At 35.6% G+C, this 16,565-nt stretch overlaps 1 protein-coding gene across 4 annotated transcripts in view; it reads right to left on the bottom strand.

The window, feature by feature from the left end:
- LOC145675971 (voltage-gated delayed rectifier potassium channel KCNH8-like) overlaps positions 1-16,565 on the bottom strand; it is a 764,648-nt gene that overhangs the window by 12,892 nt on the left and 735,191 nt on the right. For all 4 annotated transcript variants that reach the window (XM_081746796.1, XM_081746797.1, XM_081746798.1 and 1 more), the window contains exon 13: positions 1,303-1,525. In XM_081746796.1, the coding sequence (XP_081602922.1) occupies positions 1,303-1,525 (223 nt within the window). The remainder of the gene's footprint in view (positions 1-1,302; positions 1,526-16,565) is intronic.

Here is a 16,565-nt window from a genome sequence, read left to right as displayed (position 1 = left end):
GATCTTCATTTTGGACACATGTTGTTCTTCCGGCACATGATGCGTCTTCGAGTGTTTCGTTACTGTCCTTAAACTTGTTGACGCTGTACTGTGCGCGTAGTCACAACACCCTCACCAAAGGTCTCGCATATCTTCCGTCCCACTACAGCGGCGTTTGACCCCAGTTTGAACTCGTACAGCATATACGCCCTTATAACGCTCTATGGAGGTCCGATGTTCAGTCAGTTCTTAAGCAAGTTGACAGTGTAATTGAGCTGCCACAACCAGGTAGTATGTTGCAATTTGCTGTTACAATGTTCAACTGTAATCTACTATGTAAAAATGAGAGTGATCTTGTTTGTGGTCGCATCATGGGCAAAGAGTTAAACCGATTAGCCGCTGGTTCCCACTCCCCTGCTCGTGCTACACTCCTGATGTTTAAGGTGACCATAACATTTTCAGCTGAAAACGGACTGGTTCCGGCTTTTTAAAAATCATGAGAAATGAACAACAGGTCAGTGCGTAAATTAGTTGCTGTCTACCTTAGCATTAGCAATACTGAATACATTTATATTGTCATATAACATGATACATATAAGCTATAAAATAAAAACAGCTATAGTAGGACATGATGCTGTCTGCAGTTGCTCCTTTGCCCTAGCTCGAATCCTTGATATTACATTGGGTGAGAAGTTGAGTCTTGAACTGAAGAATGCCAGAAGTATTTCTGAGGAGTACCTATCTTCTTGTGAATAGCTTTAGTTCAAGTAATACGATACTTATGAAATAGGAAAGAAATTTTGAAGTTAGTTCAACAAACAAGCAACTACTAAAACTTCTGCTGCCTTTCGAGCAGTACTGCGAACTATAGATCATGCTTAATGTAGGAAATGACAGTTCAATTCTTGAATCTTTGTTATTATTAATTATTAATACCTTTACAAGGAGTAAAAGTACTGGATTTGTTATTTACTTCTTTCACTTGCATAAGACGGGGCACTTTTTTCCATCTACTGACGGGACGCCCGGAATACACCCCTAAAACGGGACTGTCCCGGTCAAAACGGGACATATGGTCGCCCTACTGATGTTAGAGGAAATGTTCAGAGCTTGTATAAAAGAATGAAGAATATCATACATAGAAAACATGAATTGAAGGAATCAAACATAAAGCAGTGTAAACTAAGAAGGTCCACTGCAGCTGCATTATTCTATTATAAGCTTCCAGATGAAACTAAAGACGATACAAATAATAAAACTTTAAAAAATCAAAATTAAAAGTACATATTTTATTGAGAAACGATTGTGTCTATCAATTCTTACCTCTTGACTAAGAGTAGCGACATCCTGATGTAAATGAGTCACTTGATTATCCAGCCGCTCAACGCTGCTCTTGGTCTGCTCAACTTCTCCACGAAGCTCAAGATTAAGGCCTTCTAACGATCCCGTGCCTTCACAGCTCGGAAGCGCACGGTGTTTATCCTTCGCACCTCGTCCTTTCCCCACGCGACCAACTCCCAGGTCGTAATTGCGAAATTCTTCCAACCTGAAAGGCAAAAATAGAGAAGAATATCACATGCACGATAATAACTCAAATACAAACAATCGAGTTTAGTTTCACATTGTGAAACTAAGGTACACTGCCACATTATAGGGTTCCGATATCCTATCCAGAACTGATAGAGATAAAATATTCCAAAGCCAGAAGTGATAGAGCTACAATAACCTAACTAGAAGTGATATAAGTCCAATATTATAACCAGAAATGATAGAGGTCCAATACTCTAACCAGAAGTGATATAAGTCAAATACTGTAATCAGAACTGATAAAGCTATAATATTTCTATCACAAGTGGTAGAGATCCAATAATCTAACCAGAAGTTGAATATTCTAACCGAAGTGATAGAGATCCAATATTCTAACCAAAAATGACAGAAGTAAAATATTCCAAGACTAGAAGTGATGGAGGTCCAATATCATAACCAAAAGTGACAGTGGTCCAATATTTCAAACAGAAGCGATATAGATCCAATATTTTAACAGAACTGATAGGGGTCCAATATTCTAACCAGAAGTGATAAAAGTTGAATATTCTAACAATAAGGATTGAGGTCCAATATTCTAATCAGAAGTGATAGAGTGTCAATATTATAACTAGAAGTGATAGAGCTACAATATCCCGACCAGAAGTAATAGAGGTCCAATAGTCTAAACAGAAGGGATAGAAGTTGAATATTCTAACCAGAAGTGGTTGAGGCCCAATATTCTAACCAGAAGTAATAGAGCTCTTATATCGTAAACAGAAGTGATAGCGCTACAATATTTCAACCAGAAGTTATAGAAATCCAATAGTCTAACCAGAAGTTGAATATTCAAAATAGAAGTAATAGAGGTCCAATATTTTACCAGAAGTGATAGAGTTACAATATCCAAAACGCAAGTGATAGAAGTCCAATATTATAACCAGAAGTGATATAAATCAAATATTGTAACCAGAAGTGATGGAGGTCCAATATCATAACCAAAAGTGATAGAGGGCCAATATTGCAACCTATTTGGAGTATATATATTTACACCGATGGAGTATATTTATCGGTTGCGCACATGATTAATCAATCAACTCGTCTTGATGAATTTTTTTTTTTTTTGGTACTTCCGGGAAGTGTGTGACCGTATGTGTCGAATTTCGGTACTGACCACTTTATTGCATCAAGACGAGTTGATTCATGTACAAAAGCGCCAGATATACACCAATCCCGTAAAATAAAGTATACCCTGATTTTCATTAAGACTATTAGTAAATTTTATTCGTAAATTTATCAAAATAAGTCTACCCTATTTCATAATCTTGCACATGTAATATATCCTGAAATAGGGCCTACTATACCCTGAAATACCAAAATGAGGGCACTCTTCCATCTAACTCACTTGTTATATAAGGATTAACTTTTGACACAAGATAGGTAAGTTTTATCTTTCACTTTAAAGTTTCTTTCTAAAACATTGTGAAAAATAAGTATATTGAAATACATGGAAACAAAATTAAACGACAGTACTTACACATTTATGTTGACGTTACCTCTTCATACTTTTCAATAGAGCTGATTGTTTTTGATATTCTTTGTTTGAATATTAATAGGCAAACATAGCTTTTCATGTAAAATGTCTCAGCCAAAGGGATAAGTTTGCGGTGGACAAAACCGTGCCCGTTGGTTTTCTCGGGATACTTCCGCTTTCTCCGAGTTCTCACACCACCAATTCTTCCATTACTATTCACTTGCCTTAATCCTCTGTCTCCCTTAGCCTAAAAGGCATAGTTGTGAAGCGCCGAGTTGTCACACCACCAATTCTTCCATTATCATTCACTTTCTTTAATCCTCTGTCCCCCTTAGCCTAAAAGGCATAGTTGTGAAGCGCCGAGTTGTCACACCACCAATTCTTCCATTATTATTCACTTGCTTTAATCCTCTGTCTTCCTTAGCCTAAGAGGCATAGTTGTGAAGCGCCGAGTTGTCACACCACCAATTCTTCCATTATCATTCACTTGCTTTAATATTCTGTCTCCCTTAGCCTAAGAGGCATAGTTGTGAAGCGCCGAGTTGTCACACCACCAATTCTTCCATTATCATTCATTTGCTTTAATCCTCTGTCTCTCTTAGCCTAAAAGGCATAGTTGTGAAGCGCCGAGTTGTCACACCACCAATTCTTCCATTATCATTCACTTGCTTTAATCCTCTGTCTCCCTTAGCCTAAAAGGCATAGTTGTGGAGCGCCGAGTTGTCACACCACCAATTCTTCCATTATCATTCACTTGCTTTAATCCTCTGTCTCCCTTAGCTTAAAAGCCATAGTTGTGGAGCGTTAATCTGAAAAATTTCCTTTCATTTTATGTGAAATGTCTAAAACTGAACTGACTATACACTCGAGGTTAAAAAAATGCGGAAAAAAATCAGTGAATTTCGCAAAAAAAAAAAAAAAAAAAAAAGCATGAGGACGGAGAAAAATGCATCTTTTACTCTCAAAATATGGACAAGTGTGCGTAAGTGCTGACATATGGTAACCCTAACATCAGGGCCAGCTCAACCATATGTGGAATAGGTGCATTTTGCACGAGGCGGCAAAATCCGTCATAACTGTATTATTTTAATATTATAAATATATATATATATATTGTCCGAAACGGATTTTATGTTGATGATAGTTAAATTTACTAAGCTGACCATCTATTTGAATACTACTTCATAAATCATGTTTAGGTCGCATTAGTTTCAGGTCACGTGGACAGTGCAAAAAAAAAAAAAAATGGTCAAACATATCCCAGCATGAATTGTCAAATACAAGAACTCAATTCTCGAACAGTAGCAAACTCCTGTTCCATTTAGTTAGTTATCACAGTTTTGATACGAAAACTAGTATTGTCTTTTTCACAAACAAGTTCCTTATCATTGAAGGGAAACGAGTTATTTTTTTTTTCTAATTTTAACAGATATAGGAGGAAAATCAAGAAATAAAGATAAAAGAGCTAGTTGCACTGGAATTGCAAACTGATATATTGAGATTGAAGCTCGATATTGAATTCTTCTATGAAAAGAATTACCATCTTTCTTCTGCAGGTTTGTTTGCTTTTTCTTTCACTAACATAATAGATTATTAAAGAAAAAAAACAAAAACAAAACAGACACAATGAAATTGTATTTGTAGTGTTTAGGCCTTTCTGAGTGCAAGTGCTGGTTCTCTCCCCTTCGTTGTTCATGATGGGGTAGCACTTAAAATCGTGGCTTTTAAGATTTGTTCTTTCTGGAGAAATGGGGATAGGGTTGCCATCGGGCCGGTTTTTCACCGGCCTGGCCGGAAATATTGTTATTTTGATTAAAGCCGGTGACCGGTACAAACTTCTTACCAGCCCCTTTATGGCCTTTTTTCTTTATTTGTATCTAGTTCTAAGCAATTTTATCTAGTTCGAAGTATAGATTTAAAAAGTAAGTTTCATTCTGTAAATCCAAAACTGTCACCTTTCACCATCTATCAACGATTAATATCAGTGGCGGATTACCAAATAGGCCTACTAGGCACGTGCCTAGGGGCGGCAACTCTTGGGAGCGACAAATCTTTTCTCCAGAATATATATATATATATATATATATATATATATATATATATATATATATATATATATATATATATATATATATATATATATATATATATATATAAATGTCGTACGTACACAGTAATAATTTAGACCTTTGAAACCAATGTTTTAAATCAATGGTTTGCAACAATTTCGCCTCATACGAAACAAACCTTGGTGTATCGTATTTATGTGCCATCGAGAAATGTTTCGTCTGCTCTGCCTCCTTCAGATTCAGATTGAGGCGTCAATCACTTTGTTTTTTAACCCGTGCTGTGACTTCTATCGCTTACGATGACAATAATGCAAGCTGCCCACCCATCCTTCCTGGTTTGTTTTTGGTAAATAAACCGTCGATCTCTCACCATCCTTGCAAAACCAATGGCCAGGCAACAAAGAAGACTGATTGTTTGAAACTCGCATAGTCGCATTGCCTGTACAATGTCAGTCTTTAATAATAATAATAACTAGGAATGCAATGTATATACCCGATTGCAATGAAATGAGCTGAGCGAGCTTAAACTACGTAATCAGGAAGCGTTTTTCGGTGATTATTCCTCGATGGTACATCGGATTTTTGATTTCGACCTATGTTCTCACTCAGCACGACATACTCTATCAGCGTGCTAAGTTTGGTTGAGATCGGCCAAACGGTCTAGGAGGAAGCGTTTTTCGGTGATTATTCCTCGATGGTACATCAGATTTTTGATTTCGACCTATGTTCTCACTCAGCACGACATACTCTATCAGCGTGCTAAGTTTGGTTGAGATCGGCCAAACGGTCTAGGAGGAAGCGTTTTTCGGTGATTATTCCTCGATGATACATCGGATTTTTGATTTCGACCTATGTTCTCACTCAGCACGACATACTCTATCAGCGTGCTAAGTTTGGTTGAGATCGGCCAAACGGTCTAGGAGGAGTTCGCGGACAACCAAACGGCTAACCCGAGTATAAGAGCTTCGCTTCGCTCAGCTCAATAATAATAATAATAATAATAATAATAATAATAATAATAATAATAATAATAATAATAATAATAATAATAATAGGGTCTAATAATAATAATAAACAGAGCGGAAGAAAATACAATCGGTCATTTTTGAGACTGCTGTTAAGTGAGTCAGTGCATCTTTCGCATGGGCTGCAAAAGTGGTTATCTTTGATCTTCTGTTCTACGCAGACGAGTATTTGTGCTTTGCAATAAATAATTACGCAGATATCTAATTCAATACATACAACTTGTTTTTGTCTTACTATATTTTCTGGTGCATTCAGTTGGTTGCTAGTGAGTTTGCGTTTTGATGTTTTTATTTATTTATTCAACAGCATGAAGCGAACAAAATTAAGAGGGGTGCTTATCGTAAACTTGCAAACGTAAAGCTTGGTACAGTGGATACATTTTTTAAGGGAGGGAAAAATTTAAAGGTGAGGTGTTTCTTCCTATGCTTGATAAATTGTACGTTGTATTAATTAGAAGAAAGGAAAGCTATAATGTAATGTCTGACAACTTCATGGTTTTAGTAAGTTTCTGCAAAGTTCTTGTGTCATTTCTGAACGTGCAGCCAACCTTCAGGCTGCACGTTCAGAAATGACACTTTGCACAATGTGTGCTCTTTGCGGGAATTCTGAAAACTAGAGGAATCTGTGACTCACCAGCAGAAATTTTGGCGTTTATACGGAAAGAAAAGTTGCAGTCTATGTTTCCAAATGTGGAGATTGCATTAAGAATATTTTTATGTACTGCTGTAACAAACTGTTCAGCCGAACGTTCGTTTTCGGCTCTAAAAAGACTGAAGACTTATCTCCGTTCAACTATGTGTAATAAAAGCCTGAACGAGTTATCTATTCTCCACATCGAAGCAGACATCTTGACCGATGGACACACTAACTTTGAACAACTTATACTCGAGTTTGCAGCAATCAAAATGAGGTGGAAGCACCTTCATTTATGACTCGTGTATTTAATTTCTTAATACATTAAATAATTTTAGGTATAGCTCATAGGGTCTACTTAAAATGAATTGTTTGCACTAGGCCTATTACTTATATTATTGATTTTTATACTTCGCTTCTTATTTCAGTATGTTCACTAATTTTATATTAACCTTAAAATACTGAAAATAATATTTTTATTTTGAGAAGGGCGCACAAGGAATTTGTGCCTAGGGCGCCGACGAAGCTTAATCCGCCACTGATTAATATATTTTGTTCATCTGTTTACAACATTTTAAAGATATGACAGGGACTGTATCAGGGGAAATTTGAAATTTACTTGTAAGGAATTTTATACGTTTATTGAGAATGTAGAACGTCTTCTTGAAGCAATTTCCTGTAGTTGATGCATAAGTTTAAAGAATAAATTTCATTTTCCAAATCCAAACTTCTCACGTAAAAATTAATATACTTGTGTTCATCTGTTTCGATAATTTTAAAGAAGTGGCAATACAATAATTCAATAAAATACTAGTAAATACAATAAAATAATTCATGCTAATTTCAGTTTCTCGTTTATGGCACAATGTATCTATTAAGCTTATTAGTGAATGCACTAAGGATGTGCAGAATACAGGTGCTAATGACTTTGTTCACGATAGTACATTTCCTTCCCGAACAGAGACCCTTCACACTTAGACCTATATCATAGAAAATTTTGAGGGGGTGCCGGTTTTTTATTTTCCAGAGTTGGCTACCCTAAAGGAGGGCGGCAAATACCATTTCATGGAGTGGCAAATTGCCTAGGGCGGGCCCTGCCTAACATGAAGTTCTCGAGCATTGAAAAAGATTTCTCTCGCAGACAAGTATTTCGTAGAAACAAATGTCTCCTTAGAGAATGAGTCATAATCATTAGCATCTATCTTGAGAGGGAATAATTAACAATCACGAAATATCTTATTCATACACACTGAGAGAAGAAGATGTTTGAGAATTTATGGGTAAAAGAGAGACGATTACTTTCCATTAATAATTCAAACACATTTTAAAAAGCTTTCTCGACATTCACCTTTAGAGCTTTTGAAATGATGCGTTTTATAAGGATACATTCAATTTAATTAGTCTTTAGAGTGTTAAAAGAAGAAGAAGAAGAAAGTAAAAGAACACAAAGAAGACAGGGAAATTGGAAATGTAACTGTGCGCCTCGTTTTTAATGTTTGTACAGACTTATTAAGAGAAATTTAAACAGCCTTTTAAAAATTTATGACTTTTTCTTTCCTTAAAAAAAAAAAAAAAAAAGAGACTCTCACGAATGGAAGAGATGAATAATGCCTATATAAAGTTTTAAGAACGACATCTGAGTTCAAAATATTGTTAAAGAATTGCTCTCAAATCCCAATTCACTCTAGTAAACCTTTCTCTCCCTCTCTCTTTTCTTTTTTTTTGTATTTATTATTTAACTTTTTCTCTCAATGTTTTACTTGAACCTATAAAACGAATCGTATTCCTATCTACAAATGTCGTTTCTTAATTGAACTTTTTTTTTTTTTTTTAAAAAGAATAAGCCAACAGCTGCTGTCAACAGAGGGATAACAACGTTTTGAAACATAGCCCATTCCAGATATTGTACGAACATGTTTTCTTAAATTATGCTCATACTATTGCTACTATTACTACTACTACTACTACTGCTACTACTGGGGCCCAAGGGCGCCGATCCTTGGGGGGCCGAGGTAGCCCGGCTCCACAAAGCTCATGTAGGCCCCCTCATTTTATTTATGAATATACAATATTTGGCATAATTTGAATTCAATTTGTCTTAAAATCCTCATATATGCCTTCTGCATCTGAATACCCCCCCCCCACAAAGTTAAAGAGAAATCGGCGCCCTTGCTGGAGCCGCAGTGGCTCAGCGGTAGAGCGTTCACCTCTGGTGCATGGGCTAGTGGTTAGATCCCAGCCCGCTCCAAGTGAATTTTGTGGTGGACAAACACTGTGTGCGTGGGTTTTCCCGTGGTTCTTCCATTTCCTACCACTTTCTTTATTCCACCATTTTCACTCACTTCTCATCATCACCGTCTCCTTTGGCCTAGCCGGCATAACAATGGAACATAAAACTTACAATTTCATTTTTACTACAACAACAACAACAACAACAACAACTAATAATAATAATAATAATAATAATAATAATAATAATAATAATAATAATAATAATAATAATAATAATAATACTGTGGTAGACAATAAAAAGGATCAAGCACTAGACATTTCGATTTCGACCAGTAGATGCCAACCTCTGTAGGATGTTTGCTGGCATCTTACGGAGAGATGTGTAACATTTACTACCTTTGCCAAAAAAAAAAGAAAGAAAAAAAGAAAATATTTTAGTTTTCGTTCAAGAGTAGGCTAATGGACGGATGTAAGCCATCGTTACGCATTAAGATGCTAACGGATTGGTTCCGTTAACGAACCCTGTCGAGATAATAACTCTAGTTATCCATTACAAGAAAACTGAATTCAAAAATCCACTTTGGTTCAAGACCAATGGTGTGGAGTAACAGACAGACGTAACTCACCGTCTTTAACTTTCTTAAAAGTTAACCTCTAATTTTTATTCAAGACTTATCGTGTGCATTAACAGACAAAGATAAGTAACCGTTTACCCGTTAAAAACTTAAGGAATTGACTGCATTAACAAATTATACCAAGATAATCGCAGCAGCTTTGAACTGGCAAGAAAGAACTCAAAATCTCTGATCCGGAATTACCATGCCGAGCAACATATGTACTCACATTATACCCTACAATATTATGAATCCCACTAGCGTTATCTTAATAATAAACCTAAGTCCCACTAGCGTTATACTAATAATAAACTAAAGTCCCACTAGCGTTATCTTAATTAAAAAAACACAAGTCCCACTAGCGTAATCCTAATAAAAAACACAAGTCCCATTAACGTTATCCAAATAATACACCTAAATCCCACTAGCGTTATCTTAATAATAAACTCAAGTCCCACTAACATTATCCTAATAATAAACCCAAGTTTCACTAGCGTTATCTTAATAAACAACGCAAGTCCCATTAACGTTATCCAAATAATAAACCTAAATCCCACTAGCGTTATGCTAATAATAAACTTAAGTCCCACTAGCGTTATCCTATTAAAAACGCAAGTCCCAATAACCCTAATAATAAACTGTAGTTCCACTAGGGTTATGCTAATAATAAACCTATCATTACACTTAGTATTGCCTAAGTAGGCTAACGAACAGGTTAAGCCTGACGTATTTCTACCAGTGTTTGGTGTTCATTTATTTCCCCAGGGCTCCGAAGTCGTGAGCTATATATGAAACTTACAATAATTAAGTTTTGCATTGACTTACAAATGTTATTATGAAAGAGATAATTGCAATTTTTGTGAACCTTAAAGAGCAAAACAGATCAAAGACAATTAAGGGAGTGAAAATTATTTACATGAAAATAAAGTGAAACATACACCGGCCTATGCTTTCTTTACTTAGCAGACGTATTGTTTGGAACCGAAAATGTGAGTTTTAGGTTCTTGCACTTAGTTGAGAGCGGGAAGTGACGATATCACTTAACTCATCCATAATCTTTAGTTAGTACAGTAACTGCAAAAACATATTTGAAAATAGAACGTTATTTAAGGTGAATGTTGGCCAATCAACAATTTCCCGTTATTTATCCAACAGTTTTGGCCTTTTTAATTTTATTTATTTCATAGGGCCTTATTCCACTCAATAACAGTTTGCGTCACTCAATGCAAAATTTGTGTTTTACTTTGTCCATAATAGGCATAGCAGTTGTAATAATTTTACGAGTCCGCAACTTTTTCTCACGGCTGATACGGAATGAGGCCCATAGGTGTTACATTAACAATTGAGTTGGTTGGTGAACGGTCGGCACAACGGTCAATTATGACGTAGGGCCATCTTTGGCAATTGGCTAGCCTAGCGTTGTCCACTGTGTGCGTCTATTGTCGGAATGTTATACAATAGTAATAGTGATTGTAATAATCAGTAGCGTACACAGAATTTTATGAAAGGGCGCATTCAAGCTTCCAAGTTCTCAGGATTTTGAATTCGTATCTTAATAGGCTATGTTCAAATGTTAATCTTTTAAAAATATTTTATAAGGATGTTAAAGCCCAGACTATCAGCTTTGCGCACGTTACTAGTAAAAATATATTGGAATTTACCGACCCCTTTTCATGGCTAGGACTATATGAGATGTAACCTACTGCTATAGTGGGATCCTAGACACTGCTCGGGGTTGAGTTCCCTCTTGGCTATATAGTTAGTGTAATCACTTTCGCTGCGGGAAACCCTAGTTCGATTTCCAGCGGCGTGCTCATGTGATTTGGATTCCACGTTAAGCTGTACGTCTCTGTCTCATATAGCCTAGCTGCTGAAAGGGACCCTAAACGTTAATAAACTGAAATATACTCGGATTTGTGCTAGAGACTGAGATTTGGGCTATGTGTACAGAATGTCAAAGGAGGAATAACAGTACATGTGATACTTTTGTATTTCTGAGTTTGAAGTTATCTAAATTAATTTGCCAAATTGCAACGTTTCGTAAGTTAAATTAATGTCATCTATTGAAACGGGTGAAAATAATGATGTAAAGATTGCCCACTAGATGTAGTAACAAAAAATAAATCAACTAACCCGGCATTGGACGAAATAATCCAAAAAGAAAAAAAATATCGAATGAGACTCTACATCGGGACTAGACAAAATTAAATGCAGAGTCCCAGACGACAAAGGACTGCGAAGGGTTAATGATGGGAAATACTTCTTACTGCAATATACGAATCTGCTTTCTTTTCTTTCTCTCTCTCTTTTTTTTTAAAAAAAAAAAAAACATCATTACTATCAAATAAATTGCAAGTAATATTTAATAAAAGTACATTTTTGCCTATCGTATTGGATGGGTTTGAAAGTTAATCCTTTAACTAGTAGAGAACAGAGCTGAAGGTTTTTGAAAACAATTTTCAGGATACCATTTAGGACAAAATTCTACAGGCAAAAAGAGAGTTGAATAAGTTATACAATGAGGAATTCCAGACTAATTAGGTGACCGAATACCATACTTAATATAATATCTTTAGTTTAATGTCGCATCGTTATGCCCTATAGGCTAATGGAGACAAATGATTCATTAATGAATGATTAGGAAACAATTATTTGAATGTGGATGTGGAATATCTTCGAGAAAACCCACCAACACGATATTGTCCATCCAAACTCATATTGACTGACATCAAAACAAGGACTTTTCACACCAGAGGTGAGCGCTTTTCTCCTAGCAACATACTTCATAGACCCTACTTGGGTTAATGGCCGGCATAGTTGGACATGGTTGGTAACGTGCATGCTTTCTAAGGATATATTCCACACGAGCTCACCAGCTTTGCCCTGGTTGAAGCGGACTAGATACAATTCTTACTTAGCACACATTGGTGTATGTTTACTTAAAAAAAAAAAAAAAAACATGAATAATCGTCTGCCTGCATGGAATATCAGATTGCACTCATATCAATCTGTAAGAAATTATTTTGGCATGTGCCAAGAAAACAATACGTCAGAATGTGTTAGAGTATCATTTAAATCAAAAGAAGTGACACAAAAGAATTTTATAAAGTGGTTCTCATATTCTTAACCTGCACGGAAGTAGTGCTCAACTTATCAATTAACACTATATAGGATAAGATAATCACAACATATGATGGTAAAGTGTGATCATGTCTAACAACTTTAGTGGCTTCTAGTTCCGAAAGGGAAAGCCATACTACGTGCGGTGTTAAGTGATTAAGATGGATGGATTGGAACGCTGAATTCATACAAGTAAACACTAATCGCTATATCTTATCGTTTTTGCTCTGATATCTTCACTTTAGATTGAATGTTGTAGATCTAGGGCCTTATGCAGAGTCGGTTGACGCGTGATTAGTGCCAAACTATAGAGTTTGACTAACATATGCTTCCTGCAGTAGTCAGACATTTAGTATGACGCTAAACATACGTCAAAACGTCTCTGCATAGTGCACTAATTTTTTCGTTTTTCAATTGAAAAATAAAGGTCTCATTTCGTACGGGCTTGCGTCAACAGAACGCAAAAAATTAGTTTTAGTTTGTGAAAATCGGTATAGCTTTTGTAATTTTGTAATTTTTTCAACTTTTACATTTTCTTTCGATCTGCAAATTTTTTAGAACACTGGTACGGAATAGGGCCCCAAGAAGAAATACTGATTCTATTTTGGACGCGGAACTCATATACAGAGTGTAATTTCTCTTCCGAGTTTCATTTCTTGTGGCATTCAAGTTTTTTTTTCTGTCGTTGATAAGTTATCGTCGTTAAGAAAAAAGTGAAGAGCCACTTAAAATAAATTAGTATAAAACTGTGGATCAACAAAGCCAGAAATAAAGATTTGTAACTAAGAAAAAGTAAACAATTGAAATCTGAGTTTTTTAATTTAGAATCTCAAAAACAAACAACAATGAAGAACTGTTAGAATGCAAATGAGCTAAAGGAATCAAAATGGACGATAGTAATCATGAAAGATTAAATGTCTAAAAGAGAAACGTCATCTTGAGTTTCTGAGTACACACATCTATAGCAGTTACTTGGCTTTCTTTTGTTTTTACAGTTTTAATACAACATGGCTTACAGATTTAGTCAAATGACTGGTCGGTTAATGAAGACATCCGTTCAGGACATATATTATCCACCAGGATTCCGTCTCTCGAAGATAAAAACTTCAGAAATGGCCTTTCAAAAGCCGAACATCAAAATTCCTAAAGCATCACCAGGAATAGCTCTAAATAGTGGTCCAGTAAATATTAGTAATTATGCACCTACAACGCCTGAAGAATCTATTTTTGAACAGTTTGTCCTTCGTAAAACGGATGTGTTGAACAGAATTGATGCCCTACGTGTGAGCGTGAAAAGTGCAAACTTCAACAAAGGTATTTTTGCAACTGCTGCAGCTATTGCTGTTGGCGTTATTGGAACTGTGGGCTGTGTCAATTTGTACTCTCAATTGTCAGCTTAGCAGAATTTAAGGAAAAAGTGTGAGTTGTGTGTTTTTAAGCCAAAGTTAATTTGATTAAAAAAAAATAATAAGATTAAGTTTCTTAGTCCAAAGAATGAAAATAAATTCAATCAATGCTTTGTAACAGAAATGCAGTAGACTCTATTAAATGCCACTATCTCGTGTCATAGTATGTTACACATTGTTATTGCTTCAGATTGAGAATCTGAGTACCAATATTTTAAAAAATTATGAATAAAATATACTAATTCACAAAGGAAGTGCAACATATTTAAGGAACTTATTCATCTAGATACGTTAAGTGATGTAAAATAAGGGACAATTATAGCTTATGATAATTGTGGTTGAGTTTTTCAGTTCATTGCTTCAACTGAAAGTGAATCACAGGTGGTCTGAACAGAGATCTGAAGCAACGTACGCTGATAAATTTTTGTTGTTGTTCCTGATATCAACTGCAGGAATATAACTTAGCTAATCTAACCAATTATTTTTCTATTCTATTTTATTGTAATAAACTGTATGCAGTTCGTATATTGGTACCTAGAAGTACGGCACTATTGATAGCACCAAATTGAAAGTAAAATAATGGAACATAAACAAATTATGGCATACTTTTGGATTTGGGGGGCCAGAAATTTTTTAGGTTAAAATTTCTTATTTTCTTGGTACACTTTCTGTATATTTTGTTGATTCAGGTTAGATTAGGTAAGGCTAGGTTAGGTTAACTTTGTATTGCCCCTCAGTTCCAAAACTATCCCCAAATTATTAATATATTACTTTAGTATGTGAATAGAAACTGAAATTTATTGTTGCAAATGAATGAATAATATGGATTAAAGGATATATAATTCAGTCAGATTAGACAAAAAAGCTAAACCCAGAAAAAAAAATCATAAGCTGAAATTTTGCACATACTTTTGGGAAGGTGTAAAAGGTAATAACTAGTTTCGGTTCTCACTTTAGTAGCTATAACTCAACTTGATTTGCACTATTGATGTTATTTTTACTTCATTCAAATAAGAAAGGATTATGCTTTGTTACCGTCACCGGATATTTCAAGACTTTTAGTATGTTGTTATATACACCTTTCCAAAGGTATATGCAAAATTTCAGTTTATGATTTTTTTCCGAGTTATGACTGGATTAATACGAGAATGAGAATATACAGGGCTCGCAGGCAGGGGCGGATCCATGGGGGGGAGATCGCCCCCCCAGAAGAGGAAACTTTTTTGTTTTATATATAAATAAAATATATAATTTATTTTTTGACACTCTTAAAAGTAGCTCTAAGTAGTATTACAACCCACCGCCCCCCCCAGAAGTCCGTCCTGGATCCGCCCCTGCTCGCAGGCATCCCGGTTTAGGGGTTAACTTTAGTGGTGGCCCTCCGTTTTTACTACAGAAGAAAGAAGGCAAGAAATTGTGATTTGGAGATTTTATGTGATTTTTAGATATGTAAGCTTGGGAGTAAAGTTACGTTTAATACGAAAAATTATATGTAGCTACAAGTTCGTACTATTTGCAAGGCGCGGAAGGTTTCGATGCTTCATTAGCATTGGTAATGAACTGAACCTAACCTAACCTAAGAATTTTTAATGTTTTAAATGGTGTTTTTTTAGTTTTGAAACTGGAGGGACACCTCTAAAGTTAAGCCCGGTTGAACCGAGATTGTTCCAGATTTACATAGTCAATCCCACCAGAAATTGTTTCAAACCCTAAATACGCTGGGTTTTCTCCAAAACATAACTTATTATCACTCGTATAATATTTAAAAAATACTTCGTTTATTAGTCATCCATACTCAGCTAATAATAATAATCTATTCTCTGTTACTCACTCTGGTGAGCACAGACGTTTTATTTAATTCTAATATTTCCGCAAAAACGGAAATGCATAACTATGATTATACTGCAAATTTGCATAGGGTGTTTTACTCTGAAAACCTGGCAGCTCTAGGTATATAGGGGTATTCAAAGGACAAGGAAAAAAAAGTTGAGTTATCAAACTTGTGAGGAAAAAGATACAAAGTCATATGATAAGTTGAAAGCCAGAAGAGATCATCTCCATTTTAAAATCAATATTATTGGTTAAGTTGGGTAAGAGGTATTGTTAAAGTAGGACTTGTGAGTTAAAAGTTTTACAGGAATGGAGACTAATCTGGCTTGGAATATATACAGAGAAGGCTAGACGAATGTATGGGGAAAATGGAAGATCGAAGGGTAAGAAAAGGAGATGAATATATGAGGAAGTAGTAGATCGACGCGTGTAGAGAAGGATACATGAATATAGGGGGAAAGAAGATCGATGAGTATAGAAAAGAGTAGATGAATATATAGGGAAAGTAGAGTTCAGTTGATTTTAACGTCCCTTTCAGCAGCAAGGCTATATGAGACGGGACCTACTGATTAACTCGGAATCCGAGCCACATGAGCTT

Source organism: Thermobia domestica, chromosome 18, assembly GCF_964235325.1.
Source record: "Thermobia domestica chromosome 18, izTheDome1.hap1.1, whole genome shotgun sequence".
In the NCBI taxonomy this organism is placed as follows: Eukaryota; Metazoa; Arthropoda; class Insecta; order Zygentoma; family Lepismatidae; genus Thermobia; species Thermobia domestica.
Note: the sequence above shows the minus strand (reverse complement) of the source record. Positions and strands in the feature narration are given on the sequence as shown.